This window comes from Larus michahellis, chromosome 24, assembly GCF_964199755.1.
Source record: "Larus michahellis chromosome 24, bLarMic1.1, whole genome shotgun sequence".
NCBI lineage: Eukaryota > Metazoa > Chordata > Aves > Charadriiformes > Laridae > Larus > Larus michahellis.
In genome coordinates, this window is record NC_133919.1 from 1,188,074 (window position 1) to 1,208,013 (window position 19,940).

At 67.1% G+C, this 19,940-nt stretch overlaps 6 protein-coding genes across 6 annotated transcripts; 4 read left to right on the forward strand and 2 right to left on the reverse strand.

Moving 5' to 3' along the window:
- Nucleotides 1–800: 800 nt before the first annotated feature.
- Nucleotides 801–2,789, reverse strand: LOC141734756 (M1-specific T cell receptor beta chain-like). The gene is made up of 5 exons (XM_074566900.1): nucleotides 2,747–2,789; nucleotides 2,262–2,600; nucleotides 1,870–2,178; nucleotides 1,232–1,473; nucleotides 801–863 (listed from the first exon to the last, which is right to left on the reverse strand). Exons 1-5 carry the CDS (start codon nucleotides 2,787–2,789, stop codon nucleotides 801–803), a joined length of 996 nt encoding a protein of 331 aa, XP_074423001.1.
- Nucleotides 2,790–4,387: 1,598 nt separating this feature from the next.
- Nucleotides 4,388–5,963, forward strand: LOC141734757 (uncharacterized). Its single transcript, XM_074566901.1, has 4 exons — nucleotides 4,388–4,439; nucleotides 4,584–4,907; nucleotides 5,235–5,507; nucleotides 5,863–5,963. The coding sequence occupies exons 1-4, from the start codon at nucleotides 4,388–4,390 to the stop codon at nucleotides 5,961–5,963; spliced, it is 750 nt and encodes a 249-aa protein (XP_074423002.1).
- A 1,440-nt stretch (nucleotides 5,964–7,403) lies between these two features.
- On the forward strand, nucleotides 7,404–11,035 carry APH1A (aph-1 homolog A, gamma-secretase subunit). Its single transcript, XM_074566377.1, has 7 exons — nucleotides 7,404–7,536; nucleotides 8,540–8,710; nucleotides 8,941–9,014; nucleotides 9,240–9,362; nucleotides 9,480–9,607; nucleotides 9,999–10,122; nucleotides 10,402–11,035. The coding sequence occupies exons 1-7, from the start codon at nucleotides 7,424–7,426 to the stop codon at nucleotides 10,464–10,466; spliced, it is 798 nt and encodes a 265-aa protein (XP_074422478.1). The 5' UTR covers nucleotides 7,404–7,423; the 3' UTR covers nucleotides 10,467–11,035.
- Nucleotides 11,036–11,238: 203 nt separating this feature from the next.
- Nucleotides 11,239–14,800, reverse strand: CA14 (carbonic anhydrase 14). The gene is made up of 11 exons (XM_074566359.1): nucleotides 14,711–14,800; nucleotides 14,509–14,529; nucleotides 13,530–13,709; nucleotides 13,304–13,446; nucleotides 12,504–12,599; nucleotides 12,352–12,418; nucleotides 12,081–12,238; nucleotides 11,867–11,993; nucleotides 11,746–11,766; nucleotides 11,570–11,654; nucleotides 11,239–11,438 (listed from the first exon to the last, which is right to left on the reverse strand). The coding sequence occupies exons 1-11, from the start codon at nucleotides 14,760–14,762 to the stop codon at nucleotides 11,357–11,359; spliced, it is 1,032 nt and encodes a 343-aa protein (XP_074422460.1). The 5' UTR covers nucleotides 14,763–14,800; the 3' UTR covers nucleotides 11,239–11,356.
- A 938-nt stretch (nucleotides 14,801–15,738) lies between these two features.
- CIART (circadian associated repressor of transcription) lies at nucleotides 15,739–17,929 on the forward strand. Its single transcript, XM_074566360.1, has 5 exons — nucleotides 15,739–15,917; nucleotides 16,436–16,734; nucleotides 16,938–17,013; nucleotides 17,104–17,182; nucleotides 17,292–17,929. Exons 2-5 carry the CDS (start codon nucleotides 16,507–16,509, stop codon nucleotides 17,548–17,550), a joined length of 642 nt encoding a protein of 213 aa, XP_074422461.1. The 5' UTR covers nucleotides 15,739–15,917; nucleotides 16,436–16,506; the 3' UTR covers nucleotides 17,551–17,929.
- Nucleotides 17,930–18,244: 315 nt separating this feature from the next.
- MRPS21 (mitochondrial ribosomal protein S21) lies at nucleotides 18,245–19,764 on the forward strand. The gene is made up of 3 exons (XM_074566361.1): nucleotides 18,245–18,332; nucleotides 18,622–18,724; nucleotides 19,528–19,764. The coding sequence occupies exons 2-3, from the start codon at nucleotides 18,642–18,644 to the stop codon at nucleotides 19,706–19,708; spliced, it is 264 nt and encodes an 87-aa protein (XP_074422462.1). The 5' UTR covers nucleotides 18,245–18,332; nucleotides 18,622–18,641; the 3' UTR covers nucleotides 19,709–19,764.
- Nucleotides 19,765–19,940: the final 176 nt, after the last annotated feature.

Below are 19,940 nucleotides of genomic sequence, written 5' to 3' on the forward strand. Positions count from 1 at the left end.
GGGGAGCCGCGGGAGGTGATGCTGTGTTAACATTTTATGATGTTAAAATAACTTTTTCCCGCTGTTTAACAGCAATTTCTGAGGGCTGCTGTGCAGGATACCGCAAGGCGTAACCCGATATAAATCCAAGACCTCAGTTGCTTACCCAGGAATTAGGAATTTTATTATTTTTACGCCATCTCCCATTGCTATCGAGCATCCCCTCCCTCCCCCCTGTGCTTACAGCCTTCCGAGAAACCCAGCGGGAAGAAAAGCACAGGTTCTTTCCCCCACGCTGCTGCCCTGGAAGGGGGAAAAATGGGATGGTGGAGCTCCTGGAGATGCTCCGGCCACCCGAAGGGGACGCGGGGACTGCAGCGCGGTGGCACTAGGTGGCGGTGACAGGGCGGTGGCTGCTCCTGTTCGCTGGTAAACCACCAAAAATGAGCTTTCCAGGCAGTTTGTGCGTGACACTGGCTACGAGCAGCCGTGAAATTCGCTTTCGAGATTACAAATGAATAAAAAAACAAAAAACAAACCAAAACAAAAAAAATTCGGCTTAAAAACTCTCCCCCCAAGAGGCTAGAAAATATCTGGAGGGAATTTTCCCGGGGCTGGCGCTCAAATCCTGTCAGAAAAGATTAGGCTGAAAAAAAAATCCTCCTGGCTTTTGCGAAGCTCCTGCAAGTTTGCAAACTACTCCTGGGGCGAATTCGCAAGCTACTGGTGGAGGTTTGGGAGCGGCGGCCAACGGGGGGCCGTGCCCACCTGGCTCCCATCCCGCAGCTCTCCTGATTTCCCCTTTTCTCTTGGTTTTTAACTCATTTTGCAGGTGAAGGGGTTTGGCAGAGCAACATTTCAGCGCCGCACCGTCGTGGATCCGTCTGCAAGAGGAAGAGAGAGCTGATGTTGTTCAACCCCATTTCGCACCAGAGGAGGTGCGGAGCATTAAAAAAAAAGAGGTTTGGGTTTTTTTAGCTGCCCTGGGTGACACCGGGCGGGTGGTGCTGGGGACCGAGGGTGGCAAAAGGTGGTCCCTCTGTCTCCGAAAATGGCATATTTTGTGTTTAACCCAGCCTTGTGACCAATTTCGATGCTTTTTGAAGCGTTGTTTGCGGCACCAACGCTGGCCAAAAGTGATTTTTCTCACCAGTGTGGTGGAGAGTTTTCCACACCCCCCCACCCACCCCGTAAAACTGCGGAGGAAATTTTGAATCCGAGGGGTGTTGGGTTTTGACCAGAGCAGCGTTACCACGCCGTAAACAAATGAATTTTTTTTGCACCGGGGGTAGAGGAAGCGGTTTCTAGCAGCCGGGCGGGCTGTGGGCGGCTGGGGGAGGCGGGAAGAGAGTGGGGGCGAAGGGACTGTGAGGGGGGACTGGGGGGTGTCACCTCTGTCCAGGCGCCGTCGGCAGAGCAGGATGGTCAGCTGGAGCAGGGAAAGGAGGCAGACGCAGGACAGCCCCAGTGCCAGCGGCCAGGAAGGGCATCCTTCTGCCGGGGGGGGAAGGAGAGTTAATAGAGGGGCGAGAATGTGGGTTTGGTACTCTGGAGAGACGAGCGTCCCCCGAAATGGGGGGTCAGGGGTGAGCGTCCCCCGAAATGGGGGGGGCCAGGGCCAAGCATCCCCAAAATGGGGGGTCAGGGCCGAGTATCCCCTGAAATGGGGGGGTCAGTGTGGTTCTGGGGGGGTGACATGCAGGTTTAAAGCCTTTCAGTGCGGGGGGAACCCCAGCGAGAGGATGGAAGGATCGAGGGGTTTCCCGAATGTGTCTCAATGAGGGAGAACTGGGATGTTGGGATTCCCTAGACAAGGAAAGGCTGGAAGAATTGGGATGCAGGGGGTGGATGGAGGCCAGGATCTGAGGCGGGGACAACATGACTAATTACCCTCCCCAGCTCCTTTACGGATGCTGACGCTGGGGGTCCTGCCCGTGTCCCTCTTCAGGGCCGTGCACGCCGCAGCCCCATCCCACTGCTCGGCCGGGACCCAGGTGATGCTCCAGGCGCTGAGGACACCATCCTCGTCCACGGCCGCCGCCGTCACCGATGTCACCTCCCCGCTGGGCTGCCAGAGCACGGTGTCCCAGCCCGGAGGGAGGTCGCGGAGGTGGCAGAGCAGGGGGATGGTGGCCGGGACCTCCCTGGGTTCTTCCACATCGACAGGCACCAGGATGGAGAGCTTGGGCTCGGTGGCATCTAAAGAGGGAAAAAGAGAGCTGGGGGGGCACAAACCTCCCCGGGGATGTCCCCAGCCACCGGGCGACCTGCCGGGCACTCACTGGTGACGACGAGCCTGGTCCCGTTCCCAAAGGAGGGCTGGAAGGTGGAGGAAATGGAGGAACTGCAGTAATAAACCCCGGAGTCCTCCCTCTGCACGGGGCTGATGGCGAGGGAAAAATCCCGCTGTTCTTTCTTCTTCCCCGAGTATTTTCCCTTTGTTTGGGAGTCATTAGAGCTCTGGTAAATCCAGTGCAAACTGCCGTCCGGCTTCTCCTTGTACCAGTCGACGTGGATGCTGATTTTCGAGACGTGACAGCTGAGCTCCGCCATCCCCCCGAGGGACACCCAGAGCTGCGCCGGGCTCTGCAGGACCTGTCCCCCCTCTGCCGAGGCACCTCCTGCGTGGGGGGGGAAGCCTTGAGTCAGATTTTCTGCACTTCAGGCTCTCCAATATATTAATTTAATAAGTTTTGGCACAAAAAAAAAAAACAACCACATCGGCAAATCCTGTCCAAGTTGGGGTATTTTTGGAGCGGGCACATACCTGGCAGGAGGAGCAGGAGGGTCCCCAGGAGCCCGTAGGACATGGTGGCCGAAAGACCGCTTGCCGGGGAGATTTTCTCTCTGTCTGGGGAGATTTTCTCTCCCTCCCAGACTGGTGGGCTGGGGATGCTCAGAGGAGGCACCCCAAGAGGTGGCCCTGCCCCAGCTGGGACGGGGGGGTCAGTCCCAAACGTGTGTGTCCCCCCCCGTGGGACTTTCCATCCTCAGGTGACGGAAATCGGGTGGAAACAGTGGCTTTGCCACCCATCCCCCACCAACGGGACCCTTTTGGGCTGGGTTTAGTGCAGGGTGATGCCGAGGGGGGTGAAGGGTCCCGGGGACCAGCGAATCCTCCAGCCTGGGGGGTTATTTGGGGTTTGAGGGTCTGGGGGGGGGCAGGAGAGGGGGAGTTTGGGGAGGAAACAGTGGAAGAAGTTTGGGGAGGGACCATGCGCCCTGGTCTCGCTCACAAAATCCAATTTTAATTCAAGCCCCACATTGCAGCGGGGGTTTTCCTCCCCCTGCCCGTCTCTCCTGGCAGCCCCGGACTTTGTCATTCCCCGGTTTTTCTGCCCTTCCAGGCAAACGCTTTGCTCGCTCTCGGTCTTTGGGTGGGATTTTCCCAAGCTCCCGCATGGGAGCCACTGGGAATTACCTCCGGAGCATGGCATCCGCCTGCAGCAGGAGTCTATGACATTAATTCAATATATAGTCTATATTCTGCTGCCCTTCTGCAGCAGGCGGAGGCTTTGCTCGAGCTGGAGACGGCTGCGGTCAGCCTCGCCGCTGTATTTTGTCACTTGGATGGAGTTTATTGACACCAAACACCTTCACCATTCGCCCCCCCCCCCGCCCCCCGCGCCAGCAGTGGGGGTTTGTGATGTTTTTCGGCGCCGCTTTGGCCGAGGGCCCCGTGTGCCGAACCGCAGCAGGAAAGGCAGCGGCAGGGCTGGGGGGTGGGAAAAAAACAGCTTTGCAGTTTTTAGTCCCTTTGAGGGATATTTTTGAGGGGTCTGGGAGTGGCAGGGGGACACTTTTAATCAAATGCTTCCAGGAATTGCCCAAAACCCGGCAGCAGCGATGGGATTGCTGTGATTTCCCGCTGTTTGGGACGGAGACGGGGTCAGCAGGGTGGACCCAGCGCTTGTCCACTCCTGGCCAAGGCCATCTCCATCCCCCAGCATCCCCAAAATGCTTAACCCCCCCAATTTTGCTCCCCCAAGCCTGGTCCCAGGCAGCGCTGGGCTCAGGACCTGCGTTTTGCCTGGATTTTGCCTCTGCAGATGATTTTCTCTCCATCTTGGAGGTTTCGGAGGGGGGTTCAGCATCCCTTCGGCTCAGAGCATTGCCCGGGCGGGTTTATTCCCCCACGATGCTCAAAAAGAGCCCCCACGTTTTGCTCAGAGGCTTCAAAACAGGGGAGGGGGCAAAGGGGGGACCCAGTGGCATCCCACCCCCAGCACCCTCTGCCAGGGATGCTCCGGCACGTGGCATGTCCCCGCCACGTCTCCGGTGACGAAGCCAGCGAGGTGAGGGGGGTGTCACTGCCCGGGGGCCCCGTGGTTTTGGCAGCGGTGGCAGCTCTGCAGAAGGACTCGGCCCCAGGGAGGAGGCGGCCTCCCCATCGCGGTGCCGGCCACCCATGGCAGCCGGGGGCTCGCTGGCCGCCACGGGGCTGCTGTGGCTCTGCCTGGGTGAGTCTCAGGGGCTGGGGAAGAGCAGCCAGACCCTGCTTTGGGGAGGTTTCTGGGTGTTTTGGAGCAACTGGCTGCTGGTGCGGGGGGGGGGTGTGTGTTATGGTGGGGCTGGAGGGGAATGAGCCCCCGTTGGCCCCACAGCCCCGGCAGCGCTGCTGAGGCTGCACCAGCCCCAGCCTGTCCTGGTCGTGGAGCCTGAGAAGCCGGTGGAGATCATCTGTGAGGCCGACGAGAAGATGGAGAACAAAGCCAAGGTGTCCTGGTACCGGCATGGCAAGGATGGGCCCCGCCTGGTTGTGGCTTGCGATAGCGAGACGAGCCAGGGGTTCTCCTGCAAGTTTGGGGGGCACAAAGTCACCCTGCACATCCCCTGCGCCCGCCCCAACAACACCGGCCTCTACCTGTGTGCCTACCACAGAGTCCGCAGACTGGAATTCGGCAGCGGCACCGCGCTGCTGGTGGGAGGTAGGGTGCCCCTGGTCCCCCCATGGTCACCCCGTGGTCCCCATCTCCTGTTATCCCTCATGGTCCTGTCCTGACCCCCTCCAGCGTCCTCCACCTGCTTCCACCACCTCTCTGTTCCCCTCCGTCCACATCCGTCACCCCTCAGTCCATCTCTGTCCCCTCCGTCCCCTCTGTCTCTTCTGTCCCCTCCACCCCTCTCCATCCCCTCCATCCCCCCTGTCCCCTCTGTCCCTCTCCATCCCCTCCATCCCCTCCATCCCTCTATCCCTCTCCATCCCAGGTCCATCCCCCCCCCAGACCCCGCTGCAGCCCCTCTTCTTGTTGCAGACAGCTGGAGGGAGCAGAGCTGGGTGCGGGTGCTGGCTCCCCATGGGGACCCCCGGGCCCCCCCCAGCCTGGTCTGTGCCGTGGGTGCCACCCGCGGCCCTGTGCTCGTCTCCTGGCCGGGGGAGGCCGGGCGGGTGCTGGGGCTGGGGGGGCGCGTGGAGCTCCTCATCAGCCCGGTGGGCACGACCCAGGGGGGCGGGGGGCTCTGCGAGGTGCGCTTCAATGCCTCGGGCCCCGTCGTCCGCAGGAGCGTGGAGCTGCGCAAGGCTGAGGGTGAGTTCAGGGGGGACCCCAGGGGACCCCCAGCTGGGTCACCCGAGGGGAAACCGAGGCACTGGGGACGGATGGCTTGGTCCCAGGGCAGGGGGATGGTGGGGGGATGTTGGGGGGGTCGGTGGGGGGATGGTGGAGGATGCTGGGGGTCTGGGGGGGTCTCTGAGGGATTGTGGAGGATGTTAGAGGTCTGGGGGGTGCCTGGGGGAGATGTTGGGGGCTTGGGGGGGATTGTGGAGGGTGTTGGTGGTCTGTGGGTGTCTGTGGGGGGACGGTGGAGGATGGTGGGGGTCTGGAGAGGGATGCTGGGGGTCTGTGGGGCGGACAGTGGGACAATCCAGCCCCACTCCCCCAGGCAGCTGCGTGACCCCCAGCTTCCGGGCCCTGGCCGGGGCCGTGGTGCTGCTGCTGCTCAGCGTCTGCCTCAGCATCTGCCGCCTCTGCCGTCCCACGTAGCATGGTATGGGCAGGGGACTGTGCCACCATGTCCCCCGCTGTCCCCCACTGTCCTGTCCATCTCCCTCTGACCCCTCCATCCCCAGTCCCCCTCCTTCCTTCATCCCCGTTGATCCCCTCTGTCCCCCCGATCCCCTCTGATCCCTTCTGTCCCCGCCATCCCCATGCTGGGGACACATGTCCCTGCTCTGTGTCCCCCCCAGGTGACCAGCCTGAGACCCCGATGCCACCTTTGTCACAGGAGAATGAGGTGAGGCCGTGGGGTCCCCGGGTGCCCCCTGGCTGGGCTGCGGGGCTGGCAGGGAGGCAGCAGCAGGGAGGCAGCAGCAGGGGACAGTGTCAGACGGGAGACTGGGGGTGCGAGGGTGGCTCTGACGCCATTGTCACCCACAGGGACAGCTGACGTACGCCCAGCTCACCTTCGCCACCCCTGGCACAGCCCACGCCGTGACCCACAGCCGCATGCGGTGACAGCCCCAACCCTGGAGCTTGTCCCTCTGTGTTCCCAGCCCCTGGGCATCACCCCGCGAACCCCCCGACGGGTGCTGAGGCTGCTGCACCCACTTTGCCCAAGAGGATGAAATAAAGAGCTTTGGACTTCGGCAGCATTCCAGAGTCATGGCACCGTGTGCCCGGCGTGTCCGCAGCCCAGGGACTGTCCCTCAGGGGTCTGTACTGGGACCAGTGTCTTCATCAGTGACATGGACAGTGGGATGGAGGGCACAGGTGACACCAAGCTGAGTGGTGCGGTGACACTCATGACGGACGGGATGCCATCCAGAGGGACCCGGGCAGGCTGGAGAAGTGGCTCCGTGTGACCCTCATGGGGTTCAACCAGGACAAGTGCAGGGTCCTGCCCCGGGGTGGGGGCAGCCCCCGGTGCCAGCCCAGGCTGGGTATGGAGGGATGGAGAGATGGAGAGCAGCCCTGAGAGAAGAGCTTGGGGTGCTGGGGGGGGAAACGCTGGCCATGGGCTGGCAATGTGCGCTGGCAGCCCAGAACCTCCCACAGCCTGGGCTGCATCCCCAGCAGCGTGGGCAGGGGGGTGAGGGGGGGATTCTGCCCCTCTGCTCCGCTCCGGGAGACCGCCCTGCAGTGCTGCCTCCAGCTCCGGGGCCTCGGCACAGGAGAGACACGGAGCTGTGGGAGCGGGGCCGGAGGAGGCCCCGGAGCTGCTGGGAGGGCTGGAGCCCCTCTGCTGGGAGGACAGGCTGAGAGAGCTGGGGGGGGTCAGCCTGGAGAAGAGAAGGCTCCGCGGACACCCCCCGGTGCCGGGCCGGGGGGGCTGTGGGGACAGAGGGGCTCCCCCGGAGCATCTGCCCCGCCACTGGTCCTACCCCGCACCCGCCGCCCCGCGGCCTCCCGCCCTGCAGGGGGCGCTGTGCCCGCTGCCCCGCCCGGCCCCGCCCCGGCCCCGCCCCGGCCCCGCCCCGGCCCCGCCCCGGCCCCGCCCCGCCGCCATGGGGGCCGCCGTCTTCTTCGGCTGCGCCGGCATCGCCTTTGGGCCGGCGCTCGCCCTCGTCCTGCTCACGGTGGCGGCGGAGCCGCTGCGGGTCATCGTGCTGGTGGCGGGGTGAGCCCGGGGGGGGGGGGGGTAGGGAGCGTCGAGGGGGCAGTTGGGGGGGGTCAGGAAGCGCTGCGGGGGGCTGAGGGGGCAGTTCTGGGGATCAGGGAGCATCGAGGGGGGGCCGTTGTGGGGCCTCTCGGTGTCAGGGGGCGCTGGGGAGGGTGAGGGGGGCAGCTGGGGGGGGCAGAGAGCGTCGGGGGGGTCCGAAGGGGCGGTTGGGGGGATCAGGGAGCATCGAGGGGGGCCAGTTCTGAGCAGATGGGGGGCAGAGAGCATAGAGGGGGTCCGAGGGGGCAGTTCTGGGGCAGTCGGGGGGTCTGGGGCAGGGCAGGCAGCACCGGGGGGGTCTGAGGGGGCAGTTGAGGGGAGTGATGGGGCAGCCAGGGTGGAGGTGGTCAAGGGGGCAGCTGGAGACGTGGGGGGGGGTGTAATTTGGGGGTAGCTGAGGGGGCTGGGGGAGGGTTGTCAGCTCAGAGAGGGTCTTTGTGGGGGGCAGCGAACCCTGGGCAGGCCACAGGGGTATGCGGGGGGGACGAAGGGGGGATCTTGGGGCAAGTCGAGGCGGTCTGGGGCGGCCGACAGTGCCCCGGGGGGGACAGTTGTGGCGGGTGTCTGGGGGTGGGCTGTGCCTGGGGGGTGCCCGGTCGGTCCCCGGCGTCCCAGCTCCTGCCCCGGGTGCCGACCTGGGGGATTCACCGCTTTAGAAAGAGCGAGATGTTGCCTCCGAGTGGCTGCGTCCCACCACGCTCAGCTTCCCGAGGGCTCAGCCTTCCCCTCTTCCCTCCGAGCCGGCCACCGTGGCTCCAAGAAGAAAAAAAAAAAAGAGGATTTTGCCTTCTCAATCTGTTCTTCTTTTCAGTCATGTGCTGTCCTGCCGTGCCCTCCTCATGTGGCAATGACCAGGAACGCCTGACCTGGAGCCCGGGCAACCCGAGCAAGCGTCTTGGCCCGTGTTTGCCGGCTGGTTGCGAGCCCCACGGCCTGAGCTCGGTGTCCCTCTCTCCCCCAGGGCCTTTTTCTGGCTGGTGTCGCTGCTCCTGGCCTCTCTGATCTGGTTCGTGTCAGTCCATCTCAGCGACCGGGAGGATGCCAAGCTGCAGTACGGCCTCCTCGTCTTCGGGGCGGCCGTCTCCGTCCTGCTGCAGGAGGTGTTCAGATTCGCCTACTTCAAGCTGCTGAAGTAAGAGCCCGTGCCAGGGCGGCTCCGTGGCGCCGGTGACGTGTTCTGGGAGCTGTGCTCGGGGCCCAACCTCTGCTTTTTAGTCCGGAGAACCCCGCAAAGCACCTTCCCTCGAAGGGAGCCATTGCTCCTCACCCCCGGGCTTGTTTATAACCACCCCTTCCCCTCCCCGGCGTGATGGGGCCCCCGTCCCACGCCAGCCGCTCACGCTGCCTCTCCCGCCCGCGCAGGAAAGCGGATGAAGGCCTGGCGACCATCAGCGAGGACGGCCGGTCCCCCATCTCCCTCCGGCAGATGGCTTACGGTGAGCACGGGCCCGGGCAGGGCTCTCCCGGGGCTGTCCGGCAGCGGGATGCTCGGCTATCGCAGCCTGGCGGTGGCATCAATTAGCCCACCGGGCTACCACAGCCTTCCCGGTTCTCTCTCCCGCTCTCCTGCCTTTCCCTGGACCCACGCGCCGAGCCTGGGGCTGGCGCTGGAGGTGGCACGGCCACGGTGGCTCAGGGCTGGCTCTGCTCTGCCTCCGCAGTCTCGGGCCTGTCCTTCGGCATCATCAGCGGCGTCTTTTCTGTCATTAACATCCTGGCGGACTCCATCGGGCCGGGCATCGTCGGGATCCACGGGGACTCGCCGTACTACTTCATCACCTCCGGTGAGGTCGGGGGCCGGCACGGGCCGTGGGCTTGTGCGTGGCCCTTCACTGTGGCGAGGAGGAGGAAGGTGGTGGCGAGGTCTGAGGGGGTTCTGTGTCGCTCTCTCTCCCCTCCAGCGTTCCTCACCATGGCGCTCGTCTTGCTCCACACCTTCTGGGGGGTGATCTTCTTCGATGCCTGCGAAAAGCGCCGCTACTGGTGCCTGGGGCTGGTGGTGGCCAGTCACCTCCTCACCTCGGGGCTGGTGAGTTTGAGCCAGGGCCGCCCGCGCCAGAAGCTGTCCCCGAAGTCGAGCTGTCACCAGCTGCCCCTCTGGGCACGGGGAGGGGGACGCGGGGACACCCCCTGCTGCTTCAGACCCCCTGGACCCCCGCCCCTGAGCTGTGGGGCGATCACAGCCCCCCGGGCAGCCTGTTGGGGTGCGCTGGGGGGAAGGAGAGTTGAGGAAGGGCCGGGGGTGGGACGGAGGATTATCCGCTAATCTCCTGGTGGGAAATCGCCCGGCAGGGGTTTAAACCAGGCTTCCCGGAGCTCTGCTCCGCTCGGAGGCTCCCCATTCCCCCCATGGCTGTTTGGGGGGGGGCAGCTGGCAGGCGGTGACGTTCCTAAGGTGGCTTTTTCCGTACCCCCCCCAGACGTTCCTGAACCCCTGGTACGAGGCCAGCCTGGTCCCCATCTTCATCATCACCCTCTGCACGGGCCTCTGGGCCTTCGTCACCGCCGGGGGCTCCTTCCACAACGTCCTCAAGTGCCTCTCCTGTAAGGCGGGGCCGGGCGGGGGGGGGCGGTGCGATGCGGGGGGCAGCGCTGCGATGTGGGGGCTTTTCTGGGGGGATGTCTGCCCCATTTTAGGTGTTGGGAGAGGTTGGAAATGGGTGTTCGGAGCCCCTGGGAGGGGGGAAGAGGGGTCTCGCCTGTAACCGTCTCCCTTTTGTTGAACGGGGGCGGCGCCTCCTGGGTCCTGCGACCCCACAAACAGACCCCCCCACCCCAAAAACAATCCTGCTCACCCCCTCCCTGCTTTCTGTCCCCCCCCAGGTAAGCAGGAGGATGACAGCAGGGTGATGATGTACTCAGCACTGCAGGTGCCTTTCGAGGACTGAGCGGCAGCCGTGGCCCTGCCCGTGCCACCGCCGTGCCCAAGTGCCCTCTGCTCCGCGCCGGAAGGTGACGGCGACACCGTCTCCTCCGTGGTTTGTCCCTCTGGTGCTGCCGCCCGGCCCCCCGCCCTGGCAGAGGGGGCTCCGTGCCCCATTCCGCTCCAGAGGGGATTCTGGGGTCCTCGTGGGCACCCCAATAGCTTCGTTAGCAGCTTCGTTAGACTTTTTTTCTTACAAGGTATGGCGGGGGGGGGGGGGGCCGGAGGGGGGCCGGGTGCCCTGTGGTGTGGCCAGGCTTGCGGGGCTCAGGGCAGGACCCCCCCATCCCTTGCATTTTCCCCCCTGCCCTGCCCCAGCCGTCTCTGTTCCCCCTCGGCCCCCGCAGAAGCGAGGTGATGCTCTCGGGGTGGGGGGAGCTGGGATGGGAGTGCTCTGCCCCACTCACCCCCTTTCTGCTCCCCCCGGGGCCCGGCTGGGGGCCCTCGTCACCCGGCCGTGCACCAAGGGTGGGGCGTGTAAATTATTTTTTTGATTCAGAGTAAAACCCTTTTAATAGATCAATGGGTACCACAGCGCTGAGGCGACTTCTGTGATGGGGACGGGGGGAGGGGGGTCGCTCGCCCCCATCCTGCTCCACTCCCAGCCCCTGTCTGAGCTTCGGGGGGGGGGCGGGAGCGGGGGCATCTGGGTATCCCGGTTTCTCGGAGGCTCACAGGATCCGTCCCCGTTCCCTCCCCAGCAAAGAGCAACCAGCGCCATGGGGTGGGGACGGGGCTTTATTATCAGTGGGGCTGGGGCAGGAGCCGCCGCTGCTGTGGGGCTGAGCCCCAGCCGGCTCCTCTGGTGTGGGTGGGGGGCAGCGGGGGTCCCTCACAGCCAGGTCCGGGGGATGTTCAAGGTCGGGGGCCGGCGTCCGAGGGGCCACGGCGGGAGGAGGCTTTGAACACGACGTCGTGGTCCTGCGCCCTCCTGGCTCTGCCGTGCAGGGGGAGAAGGGCTGTGGTGAGCGCGACCCTCGCCGTGGGGGTCCGGGCCCTCAGACCCTGGGGGTTCCAGGCCCCCTCCTGTGTGTGGGGGGGTCCCTTCTTGGGGCGGGGGCTTCTCACCGCGTCCTCTTGGCCACAAAGTGGATGGTGAGGAAGAGGCCGAGGCAGCCGGCAACGGTGCCGAAGATGATGGCGACGATTTCACCTGCGTGACACCACAGAGGGCTCAGGGGGGACCGGGGCGGGGGGGTGACACCCCCCCCTCCATTCCAGACCCCCCCCCAGCCAGGCCCTACCTGTCGAATACCCCTCGGTCCCTGCAAGAGAAGAGCCGGGGCTCAGCGCCGGAGCCTCGCAGTCAGACGGGGCTCTGGGAGCCATTTTAGGGGGGGCACAGGGGGGGCCCTTCCTACTCACCGGTGGGGAAGGACGACAGCACCGGCCGCTGGTTGAGCTCCTGCGGCACCCGAAAATTATCCACCAGGGGCTGGGGCTCGGGCTCGTCCGCCTCCGTGGCGTAAAGGGTTCCCTGGAGCTGCTCCAGCTGAAACGGGGGGGGGGGTGGGGGGGAGGAGTGCTGGGGCTGCCCCCTCCCCGAAACCGGGGGGTTTTGCCCCAAAGCGGATCCTACCTGGGCCAGGCTGATGCGGACGGGCTGCTGGAAGAGGGTCCAGAGGACGCCCTGGAAGCAGGGGGGGGTGGTGAGGGACCCGTTGTAGCGGTAGAAGAGGTCCAGGCGTGGGGGCAGCAGGTCCTGCACGCTGAAGGAGGGGATGGCCGTCGTCTGCCCTGGGGGGGGGGGCACAGAGGGGGATTTTGGGGATGTCCCCCCCCCACCGCCACTGCGCATTTTCCGTGCTGTCTCCCCTCGCTCCCCCCTCGCTCGCGCGCCCCTCGCTCACCGGCGTAGCGGATGCTCCCGAGGTGGCTCAGGATGTTGTCGTAGGCAGGGTGGGGGTCAGCACCCACCTGGGGGAGCGAAGGAGGGGGGTGTCAGGGCTGGGGAAGGGGGGGGTTGTTGGTGGTGGGGGGGGTTGTTTTGGGGTCCGCATACCTCCAGCAGGATGCCGAGCACGGCCAGCCCGCCGGCGTGGTGCTGTGCCTCGCTGGCGTTGGCGTAACGCGCCGCATCGAAGTGCACCACGTGCATCTGGGGCAGAGCAGGTCCACGGGGGGCAGCACAGGGACCCCCCCAGCCGTGACCCCCAGCTGGTGTCCCCTTCCCTTGCCCCCTTTCCCATGGCCCAATCCCAGACCCCATCCCAGCACCTTCCCCGGTGTCTGGAGCCGCTGCCTGCACCCCGTCCCTGCTCCTGTCGTCCTGTCCTGTCCTGGTTCCCACCCCCAGCCCGGTTCCCACCCCCACTTTCCACCCCTGTTTCCCCTTCCTGCACCCATTTTTCCATGCCTCCTCCCATGCCTGCACATGATTCCCGCCCCCAGACCCCTTCCTGCACCCATTTCCCACCCCCAGACCCATTTCCCACCTCATTCCCATGCTGTTTCCCGCTCCCAGCTCCATTTCCCACAAGATTTCCTGCGCCCAGACCCATTTTCCGCACCATTCCTGCACCATTCTCCACCCCCAGTGCCATTTCCCACCCTATTCCTGTGCCATTTCCCACTCCCGGCCCCGTTTCCCACCCCATTCCCGTGCTGTTTCCAGCACCCAGACCCCTTCCCACACCCGTTTCCCGCACCCAGCCCCGTTTCCCACCCCATTCCTGTGCTGTTTCCCGCTCCCGGCCCCATTCCCTGCTCCATTCTCACCCCATTCCTGCTCCATTTCCCACTCCCATCCCCTTTCCCAGGCCGGAGCCCCTTTTGGAGCCCGCGCTGGGGGTGGCCCCGTACCTCGGCGGGGGCGCGGTGCCCATCCAGGAGGTGCTCAGCGCCGCCGGTGTGGCCGGGCCGGCCCCAGTGGAAATGGAGCTGAGCGGCGGCGAAGCCCCCGGGCAACCCCTGGAGCCGCAGGGAGGGCGGCAGCACCAGCACCGCTGCGGGGCGGGGACACAGGGGGGACACTGAGCACGGCTGGGCACGTCGGACCCCTGCCACGGACCCCCTGGCTCCCTCTCACCGGTGTGGCCGTTGTTGGCGAGGGTGAAGGCCGGTGTCCCGGGGCGCTGGTAGCCCACGGGGCGGACGGGCGGCAGCGAAGGGTCCAGCTGTACCCGCTGCCTCCGGATATCGATGGGCGACTGGGCTCGGCCCCCGCACGCCGGGTGGCCCTCGGGCCAGTGCTGCTGCCCGTGGGGACCTGGGGGGACCCAGGTGTCCAGGTGGGCTCCCCCTGCCCTCCACCTTGGGGACCCAGCGTGGCTCCGTGACCTTAAATGGCCTCCTTTCCCCCCAAACGAGGACACGGGTGACATTCCCAACCCAAAGCTCGTTAATCTTCTAGGGACATTTTTTTCCGGCCGGGGGAGCGGGGACAAAGCTGATCCTGCGGAGGGGGGGTGTGGGGGGCCCCGCGGGGTCCCCGTGGGCCGGCGGGACGGGGTTTAGCCGGGATTTGGCCAGTGCCGGATCCTAATTGGATTTGGCAACCAGAGCCTTATGTAAAGGGCACAATGGGAGCATTGGAGCGAGGGGGACCCGGGCGCTGGGGGGGGGGGGGGGGGGCACGGGGGGCTGCACCCACCCACCTCCCCCCATCTCAGGGGATGCGGGCATCCGGGGTGGGGGCACGGGGGGTGTCACCCACCCACCTCCTTCCTATTTAGGGGACCCGGGCGTCCAGGAGTGGGATGGGGGGCTGTCACCCATCTGTCTCCCCCCATCTTGGGGGGCCCAGGCACCCGGGAGCAGGGTGGGGGGGTCCTGGGAGCCTGTCACCATCCAACCCCCTCCCATCTTAGGGGGCCCAGGGGTCCGGGGCAGGGGCCGGGGGGGGCTGCACCCATCTGGGGAGCCCCAGGTGCCTGTGGGTGGGATGGGGGTGCGGGGGGGGGGCTGCACCCACCACCCCCCTCCCTTCTGGGGGGACCTATCGGGGTGTGGGGCGGTGGATTTGGGGTGTGGGGGCAAGCGGGGGGTTCCCGGGGGGGGGCACTCACCCTCGTACGCCCAGTGGGGACCTGTGGGGGAGAACAGAGGTGTTGTGGGGGGGGGTCCCAGGAGGTCGGGGCTCAGGTGGGACCCCCCCAGCCTTTCCCTGGTGGGGTCCCCGTGGGCGCTGGTGGCTGCACCACAAAGCGGGTGCCAGTGCCGGGGGCCGGGAATTGGGGTGAGCGGCTGAAGGAGGACGGGGGCACTCACCGGCGGGCAGGGCGGGGGCCAGGCCCCCCAGCAGCAGCAGGGCACGCAGCATGGCAGGGGGCGGGGGGGGCCGGGTGCCGCCAGCCGGGCTTTAAATACCCACCCGGGACGGGCCCCCCCGGGGAGGGATGGAGGGACCATCCCTGGGGCGATGGGGCGTGGGGACGGGGGGTGCTGTGGGGCTGGGAGCTTGGGGTTTGTGGGGCTGGGGGGGGCTGCGGGGGGGCCTGGGGGGGGCTGTGGGGGCTGTGGCGGGGGGGGCTCGGGGGGTCTGTGGACCTTCTGGGGTGCTGAGGGGGCTGGGGGGGGTGGGGGGGGGTTGGGGACCCGGGGAGGGCTGGGGGTGCTGGGGGGTGCTGGGGACCCTTTGGAGGGCTGGGGGGGGCCCCTGGGGCGGGGCCGGCCCCCGCACGCGCTCCCTGGTCCCGCCCCCTTCCCCGGGCCCGCCCCTTTCCCCGCCCCCTCCTCCGGCCCCGCCCCTCGTCACCGCTCCCGCGCGCGCGCTGACGTCACCCCACGTGGGAGCCCACGCGCCCGCCCTCCCGCCATTATGTAACGGCGCGCGGGCGAGGCCACGCCCCTCCCGCCCCCTCCCGTTGGCCGCTGCCGCCGTGACGCGCGGCGGCGCCCACCGCCCATTGGCGGCTCGCGGTGGGGCGGGGCGAGGCCGGCCGGGAGGGGGGGGCTCCTCGTGCCCCGGTGGCGCGGCGGGGGCGTGGCCCGCGACCCCCTTTCCCGCAGCGCGCGGAGCCGCGTGACCCGCGGCCCCCGGCCCTCCCCCGCCGCCCGCCAGGGGGCGCTGCCCCACGCGGCCACATGGAGGGGGCGTGGCCGCGGCCCCACCCTCCCGGCCAATCAGCGCGGGGCGGCCTCCGCATTGGGCAGCGCCGGCGGCGGCGCGGGCCAACCGGGGCGCGGGGGCGGGGCGGGGCGCGGAGGCTCCGCCCGGCTGCCGGGGGGCGGCGGCCAATGGGCGCGCGGGGGGGCGGGGCCCAGCGGGAGGCACGTGCGGCCGCGCACGTGTCCGCGTGGGGCCGCCGCAGCCGGGGCGGAACCGGCGCCGGGACCGGGACGGGGACACCGGGACATCGCGACAGCGCCGCCGGGACAGCGATACCGATACCGGGACAGCGATACCGGCACCAGGACCGCGGTACCGGCACCGGAACGGGGACACCGACACAGCCGCAGCTGCAGCCGGGAGCAGGTGGGAACGGGGGTGGCCGGGTTCCCGGTACGGGAAGGGGGAGGGTCCCCGGGAGGGTTTCGGGGGGTCCCAGTGTTAGGAGGGGGGGTGGGCGGCGCGGGACCAGATAGGGGGGGCCCGGTATTGGGTATAGGGGTCCCGGTGGAGGTGGGGGGTCCTGGTGCTGGAGGGTCCCGGTGCTGGATGGGGGGGTTACCGCGGCTGGGGGCGAGGGGTCCCCACCTGGGGTGGGGAGTCCGGAGGGTCCCGGGGCTGGGTGGGGGTTGGTCCTGGGGGTCCCGGGGCTGGGGGTGGAGGGGTCCTGGTGCTGGGGAGTCCTGGGACTGGGTGGGGGGTCCTGTGCCAGATGTATTCCTGCACCCCCCACCCCATACTGGGAGGTGCCACCGTGGGGGGGAGGGGGTGTGGACACCTCTGGGGGGGGACCCACAGCAGTTTCTCTATTTTCCATTTTTCCCCAATTTCCCCACTTTTTCCCTCTTTTTTTTTTTTTTTTTTTTTTCCCTCCCTCCCCCCAGGCGGCCTCGGCCGGGCAGCACCACAGGAGCCAAACTTGGGGAGAGGCTCTTCCGGGGGGGCCCCCCCTGCCATGGAGCCCCCCCCAGCCCACACCTGCTCCTGCGGCTCCCCCACCTCCAGCCCGGGGGTTCCCCCCACTGGGACGCCCGCAAAATCCGAGTGGAGCCGCAAGCGGCCAGGGGGGCCGGAGAGATCACCCTCCGAATCGCCCCCGTCACCCCGTGGGGGGAAACGGCCCCGGAAGGGGGAGGGGGGGGACACCTCCCCCAGCGACGGCGATCGCCTCTTCGCCCAAAAAGTGAGTTTTTCAGCAGCAAAACAGAGGAGCGTGCCCAAATTTGACTCACCCCAAATGCATCTCTGCCAGGCTCTGCCTCAGTTTCCCCATCTGAAACAGAAGGGAGGGGGGTGAGGAGGGGGATAAGCTGGGGGGGGAGCACACATGACACCCCCTCCTTGGTCTGGATGCAGCCACCATCCTCCTCCTCCTCTTCCTCGCAGTGCCAGGAGCTGCGGGGCTTCATCCGGCCGCTGGCAGAGCTGCTGGAGGGGCTGAAGCAGGGGCGATACGACAAAGGTGAGTGCCTACCCCCCCCAAAAAACCCTTCCCCCACCCCCCCAGAAACCCTCCTCCAAGGAGGATTCCCAAATTTTGGGGGTTTCCTAGGGCTGAGCAGCTTCCAGCAGAGCGTGGCCATGGACAGGATCCAGCGGATCATCGGGGTCCTGCAGAAACCCCAAATGGGGTGAGTTTCCCCCCAGAAATCCCTGGGGGGGGGTGCACAAAGGGACACCCTCCCATGGGGTGTCCCCCCCCCCCAAAACCAGGGTGACAGGTGCTCTCTGTCCCTGCAGTGCCCGGTACCTGGGGACGCTGCTGCAGGTCGAGGGGATGCTGCGGGTCTGGTTCCCCCACGTCGCTCCCAAACCCCCCCAGGATCCATCCCCCCCACCTGCTGCCGCCACTGCCCCCCTCCGCCGCCGCCCCCCTGCCGGCCCACCCGGGGCTCCCCGCTGCCGCCGCCGCCCCGGGGACACGCCCCGCTCCACGGGGACGTCACATCGGGGGTGCCAGACCGGGACCCCTGCATCCCCCCGGGCGCCGGATGCCTGACCCCCCCCCCGGCTGGGGGGGGGGCTGTCTCTCCTGGATTTGCCTTTTTTGACTTTTTTTTGTAAAAAATGGTGGACAGTTTTACCTGCAGGTGCGGCCATCATGGGGGGGGACCCCAAGCACCCCCTAGGCACCCCCAAACCGCCGGGGGGGGTCGTGCCTTCGCCGGAGCGGAGTCCCCTCCCCAAGGGGGTAGTCGTGCCTCAGTGGCGAGGGGGGGGGGAAGACAGGGCGGGGGGCTGGCCCCCCCCGCTAGGCCTGTGCCTTCCCCCTGCAGGGCGTTTTGGGGGGGCTTCCTCCACCCCCCCAGATGCGGGGCTGCCCCACGGGCCAGACCCACTGGAAGCAATAAATGCCGCGGGAGCGGCCGGGGCCACCCAGTGCCAGTGTCCTCTGTCTCCGGGGGGTGCCTTGTCCCCGGGTGGGGGTCGGGGTGGCGGTGGGACCCCCGTGCCCCCCATGGGGCCTCCCCACCCCTCGCTGTGGCGCAGGGCCAGGCCCAGAGCCCCCCAGCAGGCCCCACAGCCCCCGCCGGGCCTGGTGTCCCTGTCCCTGCCTCCCGCCCTGACCTTTGACCCTGTGACCTGCCCCCTAAAAGCCTGACCCCTGTCCCCGTGCCCCACATCCCGCCCCCGCCCCCTCGTCCCGCAGCTCAGGCCACGCCCCCGGCGCATAAACCACGCCCCCCCGAGGCCCCGCCCTCCGAGCGCCACCTCGCGTCCCGCCGCCCGACCCCACCAGCCCCCGCCGCCCGTCGGAAGCCGCTTCCGCTTCCGGGGGCGGTGAGTGGAGGGGCCGCGGCTCCGCCGGGGGGTCCCGCCGCCACCGGGGGGGTTGAGGGGTGGGAAATGGGACGGGGGTGGCTCTGCCGGGGCCTCCAGGGGCGGGGGGGGGGGCCCGACGGGGTCCGCTCGGGAGGGTCAGGGCCCAACCGGGTCGTTCCGTGAGGGGCGGGGGGGGGGGGGGGGGGCATTACCGGTCCTGTAGGGGGGAGTCAGGCCCCGCCGCGTTCCCGTGCGGGGTTCGGGGCTGCTCCGGCACACCCGTCCCGTCCCGTCCCCCGTCCTGCAGCAGAGCGGCGGCCGTCGGCAATGGCGAACCACCTGCGCTTCCTGGGCCGCACCGTCATGGTCCAGAACGGCAACGTGGAGGCGGCCTACGGCGCGCTCAACCGGTGAGGGGCCGGGGATGTCGAGGGTCGTGACCCACGGGGGGCTCGGGGGTTCCTGGGGGGTCCCAGGAGAGCTGGGGGGGTACAGGAGGGTCCCGCGGGGGGAATTGGGGGGTCCTGGGGAGCCCTGGGGGGGTCGCTGGGAGGGCTCTGGTCTCGGCAAGGTCCTAATGAGGACCTAAGGATTGTGCTAATTAAAGCGGGTGTAACTAGTTCTTGGCTGGGGTCCTCCTGCTAACCCCCCCAGTGGTGCATCCCTGTGGGCTTCTCGTACCACGAATTGGGTTCAGAACGTACATTTAAGGGCTTTTTTCTACGCTTGAGGCCTCTGAAGCGCGGGAGGGGAGTGAGAGTCATGGGGCACTTTTCCCTCCAGCTCTGTGTCCTGACACACCCCTTTGGATGCGGATTTAATTAAATTAAAATGAATTAAAACCCAAATGAGCACAAACCCAGGCAGGGCTGTGGGCAGAGGTGTCATCGGGGGGTCGGCGGGTCGGGGGCTGGTGATGGGGTGGCAGGGGAGGAGGTCCTGTCACTGTGCTGAGACCCGCTGTGCCCACCATTGTTTTGTCACGGCTTAACGAAGGTCCGAGGCCGCTCATTCCCCTCCTCATTATCCTCAGCCTGTGGCAGGATGAAAAAAATAATCATTCCAGAGCTCCATTCAAGAGTTAAAAACACAGAAGTGAGGCACAATTTTGCCCAAATCTCTGGGGTTTTGACCTGCTGTCGGCTCATTTGCAGAAGATGTGCGTGGGGGGGGGTGCAGTGGGTCTCACCCTGTTTTTTCCCACCCCCCCAAGGATCCTCTCGCAGGACGGGCTGGTGGAGGTGGTGCGGCGGCAGCGGTACTACGAGAAGCCATGCCGCCGGCGGCAACGCCTGGCCTACGAGGCGTGCCGGCGGGTCTACAACGCCGAGATGGCGCGGAAGATCGCCTTCCTGGCGCGGGGCAACCGCCAGGACCCCTGGCTGGGCTGCTAGGGGGGGCGAGGCGCGCCCCCTCCTCAATAAAGGCCCTCCCCTTAACCCTGTTTTAATTTAGTTGTGGTTAATTACGGCTGATGAGGCGGGACGGGCCTCGCGGCCCGCGGGCAGGTGGTGGGGGACAGCGGGGGGCGGGGTCTTTCGGCGGTCACGTGGTGCAGCGCGCCCCGCCCCTTTCCCACACGCCCCGCCCGCGTGCCGTTCGCGCCGTCCTCCTCTTTCCCGACAG

Excerpts from the sequence above, each read along its gene's own strand:
- LOC141734756 (XM_074566900.1), bottom strand. The coding sequence starts at position 2,789 with ATGTCCTACGGGCTCCTGGGGACCCTCCTGCTCCTCCTGCCAG. Across the intron at positions 1,474-1,869 it reads CCGTAAAGGAGCTGGGGAGG|AAGGATGCCCTTCCTGGCCG; the intron begins GTAATTAGTCAT and ends CCCCCCCGGCAG. Across the intron at positions 864-1,231 it reads ATTCATTTGTTTACGGCGTG|ACGGATCCACGACGGTGCGG; the intron begins GTAACGCTGCTC and ends TTCCTCTTGCAG.
- LOC141734757 (XM_074566901.1), top strand. The coding sequence starts at position 4,388 with ATGGCAGCCGGGGGCTCGCTGGCCGCCACGGGGCTGCTGTGGCTCTGC. Across the intron at positions 4,440-4,583 it reads GCTGCTGTGGCTCTGCCTGG|CCCCGGCAGCGCTGCTGAGG; the intron begins GTGAGTCTCAGG and ends TTGGCCCCACAG. Across the intron at positions 5,508-5,862 it reads GGAGCTGCGCAAGGCTGAGG|GCAGCTGCGTGACCCCCAGC; the intron begins GTGAGTTCAGGG and ends CCACTCCCCCAG.
- APH1A (XM_074566377.1), top strand. The coding sequence starts at position 7,424 with ATGGGGGCCGCCGTCTTCTTCGGCTGCGCCGGCATCGCCTTTGGGCCG. Across the intron at positions 7,537-8,539 it reads GTCATCGTGCTGGTGGCGGG|GGCCTTTTTCTGGCTGGTGT; the intron begins GTGAGCCCGGGG and ends TCTCTCCCCCAG. Across the intron at positions 10,123-10,401 it reads CGTCCTCAAGTGCCTCTCCT|GTAAGCAGGAGGATGACAGC; the intron begins GTAAGGCGGGGC and ends GTCCCCCCCCAG.
- CA14 (XM_074566359.1), bottom strand. The coding sequence starts at position 14,762 with ATGCTGCGTGCCCTGCTGCTGCTGGGGGGCCTGGCCCCCGCCCTGCCC. Across the intron at positions 12,239-12,351 it reads CGGGAGCATCCGCTACGCCG|GGCAGACGACGGCCATCCCC; the intron begins GTGAGCGAGGGG and ends CCCCCCCCCCAG. Across the intron at positions 11,439-11,569 it reads TTTGTGGCCAAGAGGACGCG|AGCCAGGAGGGCGCAGGACC; the intron begins GTGAGAAGCCCC and ends CCTGCACGGCAG.
- CIART (XM_074566360.1), top strand. The coding sequence starts at position 16,507 with ATGGAGCCCCCCCCAGCCCACACCTGCTCCTGCGGCTCCCCCACCTCC. Across the intron at positions 16,735-16,937 it reads ATCGCCTCTTCGCCCAAAAA|TGCCAGGAGCTGCGGGGCTT; the intron begins GTGAGTTTTTCA and ends TCTTCCTCGCAG. Across the intron at positions 17,014-17,103 it reads GCAGGGGCGATACGACAAAG|GGCTGAGCAGCTTCCAGCAG; the intron begins GTGAGTGCCTAC and ends GGGGTTTCCTAG.
- MRPS21 (XM_074566361.1), top strand. The coding sequence starts at position 18,642 with ATGGCGAACCACCTGCGCTTCCTGGGCCGCACCGTCATGGTCCAGAAC. Across the intron at positions 18,725-19,527 it reads GCCTACGGCGCGCTCAACCG|GATCCTCTCGCAGGACGGGC; the intron begins GTGAGGGGCCGG and ends CACCCCCCCAAG.